The sequence below is a fragment of the Hippopotamus amphibius genome, chromosome 1, assembly GCF_030028045.1.
Source record: "Hippopotamus amphibius kiboko isolate mHipAmp2 chromosome 1, mHipAmp2.hap2, whole genome shotgun sequence".
Classification (NCBI taxonomy): domain Eukaryota; kingdom Metazoa; phylum Chordata; class Mammalia; order Artiodactyla; family Hippopotamidae; genus Hippopotamus; species Hippopotamus amphibius.
The window spans coordinates 122394667-122408206 of NC_080186.1; the positions used below are offsets into that span (position 1 = coordinate 122394667).

Consider the following 13540-nt stretch of genomic DNA (forward strand, 5'->3'; position numbering starts at 1 on the left):
TACATTCTGGGCCAGGAAGCTCACCACACCTTGTAGGAAGTCATTCCATCTTCAGGGACTTTGACAACTGGAAAGTTCTTCCAGGTGTAAACATCTGGGCACTTTTTGCCCACAACCTGAGATGAAAATATGGGGGGAGGGGGAGGGGAGAGGAGGCAGGAGCAGTGGTGTGAGTTTTCCCACTATCCCTCCAGCAAATTCTCCCAAAGTGGCTGGCTTCCAGTGTTACTACGTAACAGATTGACCCAAGAGTGCTGAGAATCTAATGAAAACACATCAGTGGACACCAGCATGAAAGCAAGGGCAGGAAGAATGCCTAGGAAAGATGGCCAAAGAGAACAAACTTTTTTACATCTTGGCACTCTCACCAACTAATGGGAAAGATCTCCCTTCCCCATGTTAAAATTGGCTCCATCTCTGGGTCAAAGGTTTCATTTCTGCTGTCTTCAATGTTTTCTTTTCTTTCTTCCTTTTTAAAAAGATTTATTTATTTATTTGTGCTGGGTCTTAGTTGCGGGTCTCGGGCACCTTAGTTGCAGCACATGGGCTCCTTAGTTGTGGCATGCGAACTTTTAGTTGCAGCATGCATATGGGATCTAGTTCCCTGACCAGGGATCAAACCTGGGTCCCCTGCATTGGGAGCATAGAGTCTTAACCACTGTGCCACCAGGGAAGTCCCTCCAGTGTTTTCTTGAAAATAAGTTAATCTCTTTTGGACATTAAAATAATTTTTTGTAAAATTGGGGGTTAAAATGATTTTCAATTTTTTAAATTTTATGATATGGTCTTTCTTTTTTTTCTTGGAAGTTTATTTCCTGTTTTATTATTATTGTCATTTTTTTCTGATTCAGATGCATCTTGCTCGCTTTTTGGTAAGAAAAGGAACCTAACCCTAACTTGTTCCCTAACCATTCCAGAAACAAAAAGTTGGTAAAATTAGTCTTTGAGGCTCAAAACTAAAGATATTCCTCTGGGTTGTCCTTGATCCATAATGATTACTCTCTGGGAAAGTTTATTCAATCCTCTAGGATTCAACCTAGCATCATTCTACCAAAGCTTCAGGCAGCCCACGTGTTTTCAACTTGTTGACAAGAAGACCAAACCATGTTGTCAATTCCAGGGACTTTGCTGACCACATGCTGTGAGCACTGGTCCTGTCACCTGATCAGAAAAGACGTATGTTTTCTCATCAATTGTCCTTTGGCTGTTGGCTTGCCTGTCTTCTGACCCAGGAGACTCTAACTCCCTGAGGGTGTGGAGATGATCTTGTACATCCTTGAATTCCCACCTCCCCAGCCCTTAGCCCATCAGAGGGGCCCTACCTACCTCTCCAGACTCATTTATCACCTAACCCTTCATCACAAGGCAGCAGCTGTGACCTTGTAGTCCCTAGAATTCATGGTGCTTGTTCACTTATCAGTGGCTTCCCATTTATTGTCTGTCTGGCTAGAATATCCTTCTCTCCCTTCCCTGGACTCACTGCTAATTGCAGGTCAACATTCTGTTTACCACTTCCCTCCAGGACACCATCGCTGAGTCCTCCCACCACACCTTCACCTTCACCCATAGCCCTGGTCACACCTCGTTGTAATTATATCTTACACATCCCACAAAGAGTTCCTTGAGGGCAGACAGTGCCTTTCCCACCGTAGCCCAGTGCCTGACACTTCAGTACTTAAATATTACCCTCCTCCCCTCAGTTTGCTTCTCACCTGTTTCAGAAGAGCAAACTTTGCAAAAGGCAAAGTGCTATCAGGTGATTATTACCCTGGTTTCCTGCAGAGGAAGAGGCCTGGGTCACTCTGAGCTTACATCCCATCTCCTTGAGGGTCTGAACCTTCCTCTTCCAGGTACTCTGGGCTGATTGGGGACTTCAGCCTTTGTTCCGAGACTGGGTGTGAGAAGGTACTTTGCCGAATCCCACGGAGGGCCCTGGGCCAGCCGTATGGGACCGTTCGTTCATTCCCTTATTGACTTCCTGTGCCAGACTCTGAAATATACAAGAAAAGACCTGCCCCTGTGTGTGCAAGATGGCTGTTGGCCTTATCCACTCAGTCTCCAGAAATGTGCTAAAGGAATTGGAGGAGTGGGGGCTGCAGGCTTAGTCCTGGAACTTTGTGCCTTGTGGAGGTGGGGCTGCTCAGCCCAAAGGGAGGCATGGAGACCCAGCCCCAGGCTAGGGACTGCCTTCCAAGGACTCAGGCCTTCAGGGAGTAGATAGATTGATTGTTATTCTTAGGAGCTCTTTGGGTACCAGTTTCCCATCTCACCACCTCCTTCCCAAGCCCTACAGGGCCCCATCTCCTGCCCCAAAACCTAGACAGGAAACCCCTGCTTACCTCCTGGCCCTGCTTCCTTTCCAACCATGGAGACCCTGACTCTTGGTTCCGCCATGCCCCTTGCTACTATTGGAGCCCTCCTCCTGCAGTGTCCCATGCCTGGTCCACGTGTTCTGTTTTCCCCAAAGTTGTCCTTGGTCCCTATGGTTCCCCAGTACGTACCACTGCCCCTTCACAGCCTCAGTGTTCCTTTTCTTGGGAGACACTTTGGAGGTCACCATCCTCCTCCTCACTGAGAGTGGAAAGCGAGATGCAGAGAGATGTCCAGCATGGCTTCTGCCACACGGCCCTGTCTCTACCCCTCAGACTCTCTTCTAAAATCCCCTGGGGGTTACTGGCCCCTCCCACCCTTGTGGACCAAGGCGCTCACTTAACGCTGTCTCTGTAAGAGCACCAGTCAGCCTCACCTGTGCCTGCCTCGCCTTCAAAGTGCATGTTCCTGGCAGAAAGGGACAGTGCCTCCATGGACATCTGCTGGACAAAGTGTCCCAAGCCAGAGGCCAGTGGCAGAGCATAGCCCAGGTCTCCTGAGATCTCACCCAGTGCTCTCCCTATATATCCTACATCACCCTCCTCTAGGTCACTCACTCCCTAGGTGCATCCTGTGACTTGAGTGGCTTTCAATTCCCTCCCCAATTCACCTCCCTCCCCACCCTGCCACGGCAGCCACATTAAGTAACATCCACAAGATCTGACTTGGGGAGGGTGACCAAGACTTAAGCAGAGGGTGGGGAATTCAGAATGATCCCTGGGCTTGGGAAAGAGCAAGAATATATAAACGTAAAGGCCTTTGCGGGGGCGGGGAAAGGACAGGTAAAGTATGTGTAGGGGTGGGCATTAACCCAGGGCAAGAGTCCACAAAGAAGGTGCGAGACATGGAAATCTATGGAGAAGGGACAGGCAGGACAGTAATACCAACCACAACAGAGGTCAAGGGTCCAGCCCTCCGCTATTAATCCGGCCAAGTTGCCATCTCTATGCGACAGACACCAGAGCAGCTGGCATCAGGGAGACGATGGAACGGTCACCAGGCTCGACTAAGACCCAGAGTAGGACTGCCCCGGGGTGCTTCATAGCTGCCTGTGCAGGAAAGCCGCTGGATCGGGGTGGGAGTAGCTAAGTGCACTCATCTGCCAGGGTGGAAGGAGGGTATGAGAGCGGAAGGGTTAGCAGGAATAATCCCACTCTTATGGAGAGTTCTCAGTGCCTGAAATCCCCCATTCAGGAGCCCCAGCTTCACTAGGTTAAAAGGAACCTCTGGCTTTCCTTATTGAAGTGTAAATGTAAACGTGCATTGGTGGGGAGTGGGTTAAGCTTGAATAATAACATACCAACCCTACACTGTGAGCGGGTCTTTTAGACTCACTTTCCTTCCCAAAGGCAGGTGTGGGAAGCCTGTGGGGTTGGAAGAGGGCACCTAGAATGGAAGGAAAGGCAGGAAAGCGGGTTTTGCCAGAGTCACCCAGTGAAGGACCAAACAGCTTCTCCAGAGTGGCGTCACCTAATTTGACTTTATTGCCGGACAATCTTCCCTCAGGGACCGTGGCCCTTGGGACACCCACCTCTTGGCCTCCTGGGAAGAGATGAGCCTGGGGAGGAGAGGAAGGGTGCCCCGGGGGCTGGGAAGAAACAACGCTCAGCACAGGGGTCCCCAAGGGGCCATCAGGCCAGCCTGGGGCCGGGCTTCCCCTTCTTTCTCAGTCTCATCCTGTTTCTCTTGAGTTTCTTCATTCTTGGTGCTTTGCATCCCGTCTGCACTCGGACGAGCCAGAGCCCCACAGCCAGAGTTACCAGAAGCAAGAGGATGAGCACTCCCTTGGCCAGGGGACAGAAGGAAGTGGAGTCGCCAGGATCTGGGACAAAAGGAGGCAAGGAGAGAGGGGCTCACCAGAGAGAAGGTCTGGATCAGGGGCCAGACACCTACCCCAGATTCCACAGAGGGGTCTCAGTTCACAGTCAGTTGATGTTTCCTGGCAAGTGTCTCAGGAAATGTATATTCTGTTCACAGAATCTCAGGGGCTGGCATCTAGGGAATCTCAACCTGAGCAAGAGACTGGAAGGGACCTTTGAAGCTGGGAGCAGTAGGAAGGAGCACAAGGAAAAGGGGGCCCCTCCCCAACCGGGGGGTCAAGTGTCTACGGGAGGCGTTAGGTTCTAGATTCCATGTACTCTCCTGGGGAGAAGGGATGGAGGGAGGAGGTAGCCTTGAGGCCCTGTGGTGTCCCAGGGGCTGTCTCTGGGGCCCTGGTACCTGCACAGAAGGGCTCAGCAGGGATGAGATGGGAACTGATGTTGCTGACGGGGTTGCTGGCCCTGCAGGTGTAGGAGACAGCCTTGTCCCCGGGCCTCCAGGACATGCTGAGGACAGAGCCTTCATGGGCCGTGTCAGTGCCATCCTCCCAGGATATCCAACTGTAGGTCACATCCAGGCCTGCCTTCTCTACAGAGCACGTCAGGGACATATTACAGGTACCTTCTTCCCCCGAGATCTCAAAGTTCACAGTCATGTGAGGCTGTGACAGCCGTCCTAGATGAAGGAGAAACACAAGGACCCTCTAAGTAATCGGGAGTTGGGTGTGTTTTCTTAAGCTCTTCAATCCTAGGGCATGGATGCCGCCCACTGAGACCTGCTTCACCTAAACAACAAACAGGCCAAACTAACAGAACCCAGCCACCATCAAACCTGTGGTTCCAGGGTCCCCAGGGAGCTGCCAAGCAGACAGAGCTGCCTTTGGCATCTTCTACCTCCCCTTTATACCTTGCCTTCTTTCTCTTACCTTGCATCCCACCTCCTACAAACTCTGTCCTGCCTCCTCTTTTAAAAAAAATTTACTTATTTATTTATTTATTTATTTTTATATTTTGACCATGCCACGTGGCATGTGGGATCTTAGTTCCCCGACCAGGGATCAAACCCAACCCCCCTGCATAGGAAGCACAGAGTCTTAATCACTGGACTGCCAGGGAAATCCTTGTCCTGCCTCCTTGATCCTGTTAAATATTGTTACCCCTCACAGGGACATTTATAGTTTAATCAGTGTCTCTGCAAGATTCAAGGTAGAAAATCAGTCAATGTCACAGGCACTAAGAGGAAATTTGGGTTTGAGTAGAGAGGAGACCCTGATTAGTAGCCCTCAAATCACACAGGAGGATAAAAGGTTTAAGAATGGAGGTGGCATTCAGGCCCAGGATGCAGAATCCCACTGGGAGACAAAGGCTCCCTAGATGTCTGTAGACAACACTCCTGACCCCTCTCACCACTATGGGCACATCCACGGGAACAGCCTCAGCCCAGGAACTCGCTACTCCAGGTCACTTTACCTGCAGCTCAGATACTGGGGGTCAGACACCCTGGAGACAGACTCCCTTCCAGTCCCAGACCTTCAAGCCATAACCCCGAGTCCTAAGACCCCTGAGCCTTTGTGTGGGAAGCTCAGGAGAGCCAGAAAAAGCAGTTTTATGGTTCGCAGTAAACTCACGGTAGACACGTAGATTGTACTGCTGCATGGTGGAGATCTGGGACGTCCTCAGGTTGACTTGAGCTTGGTAAGGCCCTGAGTCCTCCCAGCTCAGGTTGCTGATGTGCAGGGAGTAGGTGGGCTCCAGGAAGCTCACTCGGCCCTCGTAGCGAGAGTTGGTCACCGTGATGGTAGCCGGATGTCCCTCTTTCCCTGGAACCACAGTAGCAAGCCTAATGTGGGAGGACCAGACGATGTTCTCAACCTCTTCATCCAGTGGGATTTCCAGGGGGAGGCTGATGGACTCCTGAAGGACCGCAACCACTTCCTTGGGATCCACACTATCTCCAGAGTACCCTTCAGCTGCAGATAAAGAAAGAAAAGATGAAAACAAGCCAGCTGGTGTCTCTGGGCTGCTGAGACTGGTCTCAATTGCAATCAAGTAGTTTCTATGACCCACGTTCAATCTTGTCCTGCAGCTGCCTCTTCTGGCTCTAGCTTCTTGCTGCACCTGACTTGAGCACCTGCCAGGGCTTGGCTTCCACCCATACCTCACCCTCCACATCTTCTCTTCTCCATTTGCTGTCCTTGGGGCCCCTCCCCATCACATATCCCCAGGTTTCCTCTTGGTCTCTTGGTCCTGTGCTGAAACCAAACCCTAATCCTCTAAGGAAGTGACTTGCTAACCAAAGGCCCAGCAGAATAGGAGAACAGAGGGAGAAAGAGATACTCCTGTCCTGGAGCTGACAGTCTGTCTCACCTTCCTGGAACAGCAAGAGGAGAAGTAACCACGGAAGGGCTCCCATGTCAGCAGCGCCGTGTCCCGGGAGGTGTGACCTGGTCAGCCTCGAAGGCTGTGAAGAAGATAAGTTGCCAGGACACTGCTAGAGACAGAGTGACTGATTGACAGGTCTGAGGAGAGGGAAATGATTCTCACCCTGTCTAGTAGCCCTCTAACTTCCTCCATCTCACTAAGCCCCTCCCTGTCCATCTTGGGAAGAGTTCTTTGTTTGAGCCTGATTGGCAAGATGGTTTACCCACTGACTCACATTTCCTGTCCATCAAACTCAGCTGAAATCCTACTTCCTAAATGAAGCCTTCCTAGATCCCTACCCTGGGTCCTCCCAGGCTTCCCAGACATATCACCTTCCCCAAGCTCTTCAAACACTTTCTATCCAGCCCCGTCATTTGGCTCTAAAGATAGTCTGCCTCTGGTCTCCCTTGGCAGTTCCTATGTTGCTGTGATCATCTGACCTTATAAACATCTTTATCTCCCCAGGCAGTCTCCATCTTTTGGGACATTTCTGTATGTCCTACCAATGCTGGTCCCCGTGGAGTAATGATATTTAAACTGAGACTTCAAGGATGAGTAAGATCTGCTGAGTGAAGAAGAGAATGAATCAGATGGTCCTTAAAGTTCAATTTATGCAATTACCAAACCTCAGGGGTTGGGATTTTTTTGAAAAGCTAGATCAGGTCTCAGTCTGAGTATGAAAACGTCAACGTACAATCATTTGAAAAATCATATTAAAAAAATAATATTAAAGCAAGGGACAAAAAATTCAGTTGAAAGTTTGAGCACATGAGCTAGGTTCTCTGAGAATCAGATGCGGGAGTCAGGCGTGAAGGAGGCCTAATGTGTGCGTGGGAGGGAGGGTGGGGGGCAAAGCCTGTGAACTGTAAAAGGGGAAGGAATCAGAAATGAGCAAGGAGAGCCTGGGTCGGTGGTGCTGAGCAGACAGTCTCCGCTCACTCAGCAGCGAGCTCTGGAGAGCAGCTCCGGCACCTCACTGTGTGCAGTCGGCGGCTGGGGCTGCCCAGGCAGCGCATGGGTCCTGCAGGTGCTGCAGCTGGAGGCTGGCAGTTAACTACATCCCTTGAAGCTCAAGGCAAGTTCTCTCCGGGGGCACCTTCATGGCTGCTGCAGTGAATATGCTGATGAGACGAAAGGTGACTGTGCAGACGGATTAAACCTGTCTCCATACACAGTACACTATACTATCAAGCAGAGGGAAATGACTTCCATCACTCCCTCCCCGCCCCACCCCACCTCGCTAAGCCCTCCCAGCTCAGTACAGAGAAAGCCCTTCTCCGAACGAACAGGATTTTCAAGGGCTCTGGAAATCTAATTTTTCATCCTGGCTCTGGATTGCGACCCAAATGCAACTCCATTTCCGTCTCTCACTGCCTCTTCAATCTTAACCAGCGGGGTGGTATTTCCCCTGTGCCAGATGAGAACCTTGGCCACGGTTTCTGCTCTCAGTTCAAAAATGAGAACTTCTGTCCCATGTCATATACAAAATTCCAAACTTCAATAGAATCAAGCAATCGCCCCTTGCCCTGGTTTGTGTCTGTCACAGGCTGCAAGCTTACCACAAGGGAGTGGGGGAGCTCCTGCTCTCTGCTCAGCTTCCCTTTTCCCCCTGCTCCCCTCAACTTGCCTCCCCAATTCATGCTCCCCAGCCTCCAGGAGGGTGGGCAGGGAGGGGAGGTGGTGGACTTGTTCTTACCTGGCTGAGTGGCTTTGCGCTCTGCTCTGGAAGATGGTTAAGACAGACTCTTTTAAGGAGCAGTTTTGTGGGTTTTTACAAGTTCCTGCTGGTTCCTTCTCTCCTACTCTTGACTCAGGAAGGATGCATCTCTATTCTGGGTGGTCCTTTGAAAGTCCTTCCTCAGCCCCTGGACATCTGGCTGTATGTCTCATCTCTACCCCGGCCCCTCCAGCAGTCCCCACTGTATGGCACCCAGGCCAACCAAACAGGCTGTCTCATAGGTGGTCCTCCGTGGCCCTCCAAAAACATTCCTGGCCCTGACATATGCCGAGATCTACAGCGCATCGCCACACTCCTGGCTGCCTCACAGGAGTCCCATCTCAGTCCACAGGTGGTTTTAATTCTCCGAGGCGTGACTTAGGCTCCGGTCCCCTTGGACTCTCACCTGCAGACACACATTTCAAAGCTCTTCACGTCCTCTCCCTGAAGTCCCCTCACTTGGTTCATGGTCAGTTATAACACCGTCTATCCTTTGGGGGAATGAGGTGGGGACTGACAATAAAATAACAGTGATTTCTAAAGAAATCTCTTTCCAGGATTCCCGGATGGTCCACTGGTTAGGACTCCATGCGTCCACTGCAGGGGGCACAGGTTCCATCCTTGGTCAGGGACCTAAGATCCCATGTGCCCCAGGGTGCAGACTAAAGAAAGAAAGAAAAGAAAAAAAAGGAAGAATAAAGAAAAAAGAAATCTCTTTCTAACCTCCCTCTCTCAACTCTCCATCCATGGATGGGGGGGTTCCAAGAGTGATGACAGAGGTTCTCCCTCGTTCTGGTTGTAAATTTCACAGCGGGAGGTCTCCCTCACACTGCCTTTGATCGCTCCATTCCTGTCCATGGACCGCCTCCGTGGAACCACAGCAGGGGGGGGTTCCAGCTAACACACAGGGTCCCCTTACTGCAGCCTCTGACCCCGTTGATTTCTGCAGTGCTGCAGTTCTGTGACTGTGCCCCTCCACCCTGAAGTTTGCACCTCTGCTTTTCTGCTTCAAGGTTTTCTCTGCAGCAGTGGAAGGATGTCAGCCCAGGCACAGTGCAGCTGGAAAGTGTAGGGGAGTGTACAGACCCCAGAGGCAACCCCTAGAGCCAATGGAGCACTGAGTCGGTGGACAAATGTCCCAGCCTCCCTGCCCTTCCGTGGGATAATTCTGAGGCTTGTTCTCCAGGGTTCTGCAGCAGATTGAGCCCCATTGCCTACAGCAGTAACCAGCCATGAACACACCTTTAATGGGCTTTTCTCCCTTCCCCATCTTATGCTCCTCATTCTTTCAGGTTGGTTTCCTGGACCGTCTCCCAGAAAGACGACCTCTACCCAAGTTCTTGTCAAAGGCCCTGCCTTTGAAGGAACGTAGCTTAAGATGTTATTATATATGATGAAGTCATTGAGCCAGCCAAATTTACATGCCCTGTCTCCTCTGCCTGGGTCTTTAGGGGCAAATAAGTTAATGAGAAATAAGCCTTCCATCCCAATTCTCCTAATGTAGGAAAGAAAGGAGATGGTCAGTGGAGCAAGGCCTCCCTCACCACCCCCAGAAGATGGGAGGGAGCTGGGGTTCAGAGCCCAGGAGGAAGAACCAGCCTTAGATTGCAAGACAGCCCTTCATTATAATAAGAAAAGATGATCAGAGATGCAGGTAACATCTTCTTTGTCTGTGGCAAGAAGTTAAGAAGAGTCCTGATGGTGGTTTCAATTTCCTCTGTACAGTGGAGGCAAAGTTATCTGCTGAAACTGAAGTATTAAGTGTGTGTGTCAAAGGCAGGTATTTCAGGAGAATGGACAAAGTTTGAAACAGATGAGGTGACTCTGTGTCCGGGTTTCTTGGGACAGTCCCAGTTTAAGTCTGTTGTCCTGGTCTAATTATTAATTGTACCCCTTTTCACTCTTAGAAAGTATCCTGGTTTGTACTGTAAATTATGTGATTACCCTAAAACAGGAGCAAAATCTGAGAAAAGGAGTCACAATGCAATAGCTAAGCTTTAAGAGTTCAAGGCCACCCTTAGCTTTTCTGGTCAACAAATTGCCCTAAAGATCTGGAGGAAGGTAGAGGGGCCAGCAGGGGAAGACATCTGGAACCAAAGTGCTTGGTTTGGAACCTTCATCTGCAGAATGGGGTCCTCACAACCCCAGCTTTGCAGGGCAGTTGTGAAAACGAAGTCAGATGACGTCTGTAAAGTACCCAGCACAGAGCGGCACACAGCGAGGGCACGAAGAGTGTGAGTTGTATTGTGACTGAAGGTTGGTTAAGCATCAAGATCGTGGGCTTGGGAACTGTGAATACTTGGGGCCCCTGCGTACTTGGCCTAGGTCTGTGTCTATTGAAGAGAATAGGGAGGAAGTCTCTAACAGAAGACATGTGAATAGGCTGATTTGAGACTGTCCCTGACAGTACCAATCAGCCCCTGGTCTGAGGACACAGAGGGCTTTGCTGTTGGCAGGTTCAGCCCAGCCTGGTGTTTTCCATGCCATCTGCCTACTCACCAGATCAGCCCGTTATGTACATACACAGGGACACAGCATGCTGCCTGAGCTTATTTTATTTTATTTATTTTATTTTATTTTCTGGCCACATAGCAGCTTGCAGGATCTCAGTTCCCTGACCAGGGATCGAACCCTTGCCCCCTGCAGTGGAAGCACAGAGCCCTAACCACTAGACAACCAGGGAATTCGCTGAGTCCCTTTAAAACACACTGCCTGGGACTTCCCTGGTGGCGCAGTGGTTAAGAATCCACCTGCCAATGCAGGGAACACGGGTTCGATCCCTGCTCCAGGAAGATCCTACATGCGGCGGAGCAACTAAGCCTGTGCACCACAACTGCTAAGCCTGCTCTCTAGAGCCTGCGAGCCACAACTACTGAGCTCATGTGCTGCAACTACTGAAGCCCTCTCACCTAGAGCCCGTGCTCCACAACAAGAGAGAAGGCACAGCAAGGAAGAGGAGCCCCTGTTCACCACAACTAGAGAAAGCCTGCACACAGCAACGAAGCCCCAACACAGCCCCTGCTCTCCCCTCCACAAATCATTATAGGAAAGAAACAACAACACAACAACACAACAACACACTGCCTGACCACTCATTCCTTATCTCTTGGGCATCCAAATCCCAGAGTGGTTCCTACACACACATCCTTCCCTCAGCTTTCCTTGTAAGCAGTGTGCGTCTGTCCTTCTTTCCTAAAATCGACTCCCCACCATATGTTCTGCTCTCCCTCATGAGTATTGTTCTCACAGTGCAGATGCTGTATCTTCTGCATCAGAATCACACGGAGGGCTGGCTACAGTGCTGATTCCTTGGGCTCCACTCCAGACCCAGGGAACAGGATGGGGGCGAGGGGATGGTGGCTGCGAAGCCCCTGCTCCCCAGGTCCCCAGGTCCCCAGCATCCACAGTTTGCTTAAGTTTGAGAATGCCCCACGCTGCCTGCTTTTCTGTTCTGCTGAAGCAGAGAGGAAGTTCCCCAGCCGGAGCTGCCTTTGTCTCTAATCGCAGAGCTTTCTTTTCCCCTGAGTAGAGCGATGAAACACTGCCTTCTTGGACTGGGCTTCCTAGAACATGAGAGGGACTCTGGGTCTGTCCTCCTGGGAGTCCCCCTGGGAATTTGGAAGCACTGTGTCCAGGACTGCCAAGGGAAGCAGGTGAGAGCCAGAGCTTCAACCCAAGACATCCGCCGGCATTTCTTACTTCACGTGCAGGGGTGCTGATGTGGTACTTGTTTGAAAATAGGAGAGGAAAATAGTTCAGAACCTATTCATTTTGTCTAACCCCTTATTTTACAAAAAAAAAAAAAACCCACAAAAAACAAAAATAAAACCCAGAGGTCCATGTGGTGGAGGGACTTCTCCAAGGCCACACAATTGGGGCCAAAACCCAGGTCTCCTGGTGCCTTGGGGGCAGAACTTTACTTGATGAAATTAATTTGGGATGTAACAGAACTCCATCTGTGGTGTCCCAACACAGAAAACCCTCAGTAAATGTTAGTATTGCTGGTGTCATTATTAATTTGTATTTGTATTCATTTGTTATTGTTAATTTATATTTGAGACTGGAGGCCCTCAAAGAGAGCCCAAGGGAACAGAGTGGGATGGCCTGAGGGAAGCCAGCTGGCTGCCCAGATAGCTCTACACAGAATACTTTTCTCAGTGAATTCAGCACTGATCAGCTCTCCACACCACCACAGGCTCAAAACTCCAGCTCGTCAATGGCCCAGAGTTGATCAGAATCTGGGAGGCTGGGCTTCCCTGGTGGTGCAGTGGTTGAGAATCTGCCTGCCAATGCAGGGGACACAGGTTCCATTCCTGGTCTGGGAAGATCCCACATGCCACGAAGCAACTAAGCCTCTGTGCCACAACTACTGAGCCCATGTGCCACAACTACTGAAGCCTGCACACCTAGGGCCCGTGCTCTGCAACAAGAGAAGCCACTGCAATGAGAAGCCACACACTGCCACAAAGAGTAGCTCCTGCTCTCCTCAACTAGAGAAAGCCCACGCAGCAACAAAGACCCAAAACAGCCAAAAATAAAATAAATACAATAAATTAATTAAAAAAAAAGAATCTGGGAGCCTGCTTCATCAGAGCTGTCATCAACTGATATATAAAATTAGCCACTCACCCTACAAATATTTAAGAAGTTCCCACAAGGCCACAGGCACTGTTCCAGACAGGGGCCACGGCAGTAAGCAGGAAACATGGAGTTTACATTCTTGTTAGGGTCGGGGTTTTGGGGAGACAGGCATTGCACAGCAAACACACAACGTCAAGTGATAAAGTCCTGCAGGGGAAAGCAAAGCAGGAGGAAGGCATACAGAGGGAGGGCGGCCAGAGGTCTACTTCGTTGAGGGCATTCGAATCAAAGAGGCCAGTTGCGGCTACGTTGCCCTGACATTTCCTCCCTGCATACGCCCGGTTTGGGGAGTTGTCCATAGGAGCCTGCCCCGGGGGGCGTGGTGTTAGAAGGCAGGAGATGAGCCGTGATGCAACAATTTGGTGACAAACATACCATCACTCATGTGAAGGACTAAGGTTAGTTAGTGGAAGCTGGATGAAGGCTATACAGGAACTTGGTAATTTTTTTTTTTTTTTGGCCACATCGTGAGGCATGCAGGATCTTAGTTCCCCTACCAGGGATTGAACATGCGCCCCATGAAGTAGGAATGCAGAGTCTTAACCACTGGACCTCCAGGGAAGTCCCAGGA

The 13540-nt window shown here is 50.5% G+C and overlaps 1 protein-coding gene across 1 annotated transcript; it reads right to left on the reverse strand.

Moving 5' to 3' along the window:
* Positions 1 to 4001: 4001 nt before the first annotated feature.
* On the reverse strand, positions 4002 to 6697 carry SLAMF9 (SLAM family member 9). Its single transcript, XM_057727441.1, has 4 exons — positions 6558 to 6697; positions 5819 to 6160; positions 4591 to 4866; positions 4002 to 4192 (listed from the first exon to the last, which is right to left on the reverse strand). The coding sequence occupies exons 1-4, from the start codon at positions 6601 to 6603 to the stop codon at positions 4002 to 4004; spliced, it is 855 nt and encodes a 284-aa protein (XP_057583424.1). The 5' UTR covers positions 6604 to 6697.
* Positions 6698 to 13540: the final 6843 nt, after the last annotated feature.

Coding starts and splice junctions, on each gene's coding strand:
- SLAMF9 (XM_057727441.1), bottom strand. CDS start 6,603: ATGGGAGCCCTTCCGTGGTTACTTCTCCTCTTGCTGTTCCAGGAAG. Junction 4,867..5,818: donor GTACAATCTACGTGTCTACC/GTGAGTTTACTG, acceptor TCCTTCATCTAG/GACGGCTGTCACAGCCTCAC. Junction 4,193..4,590: donor TGCTGAGCCCTTCTGTGCAG/GTACCAGGGCCC, acceptor CTTTTGTCCCAG/ATCCTGGCGACTCCACTTCC.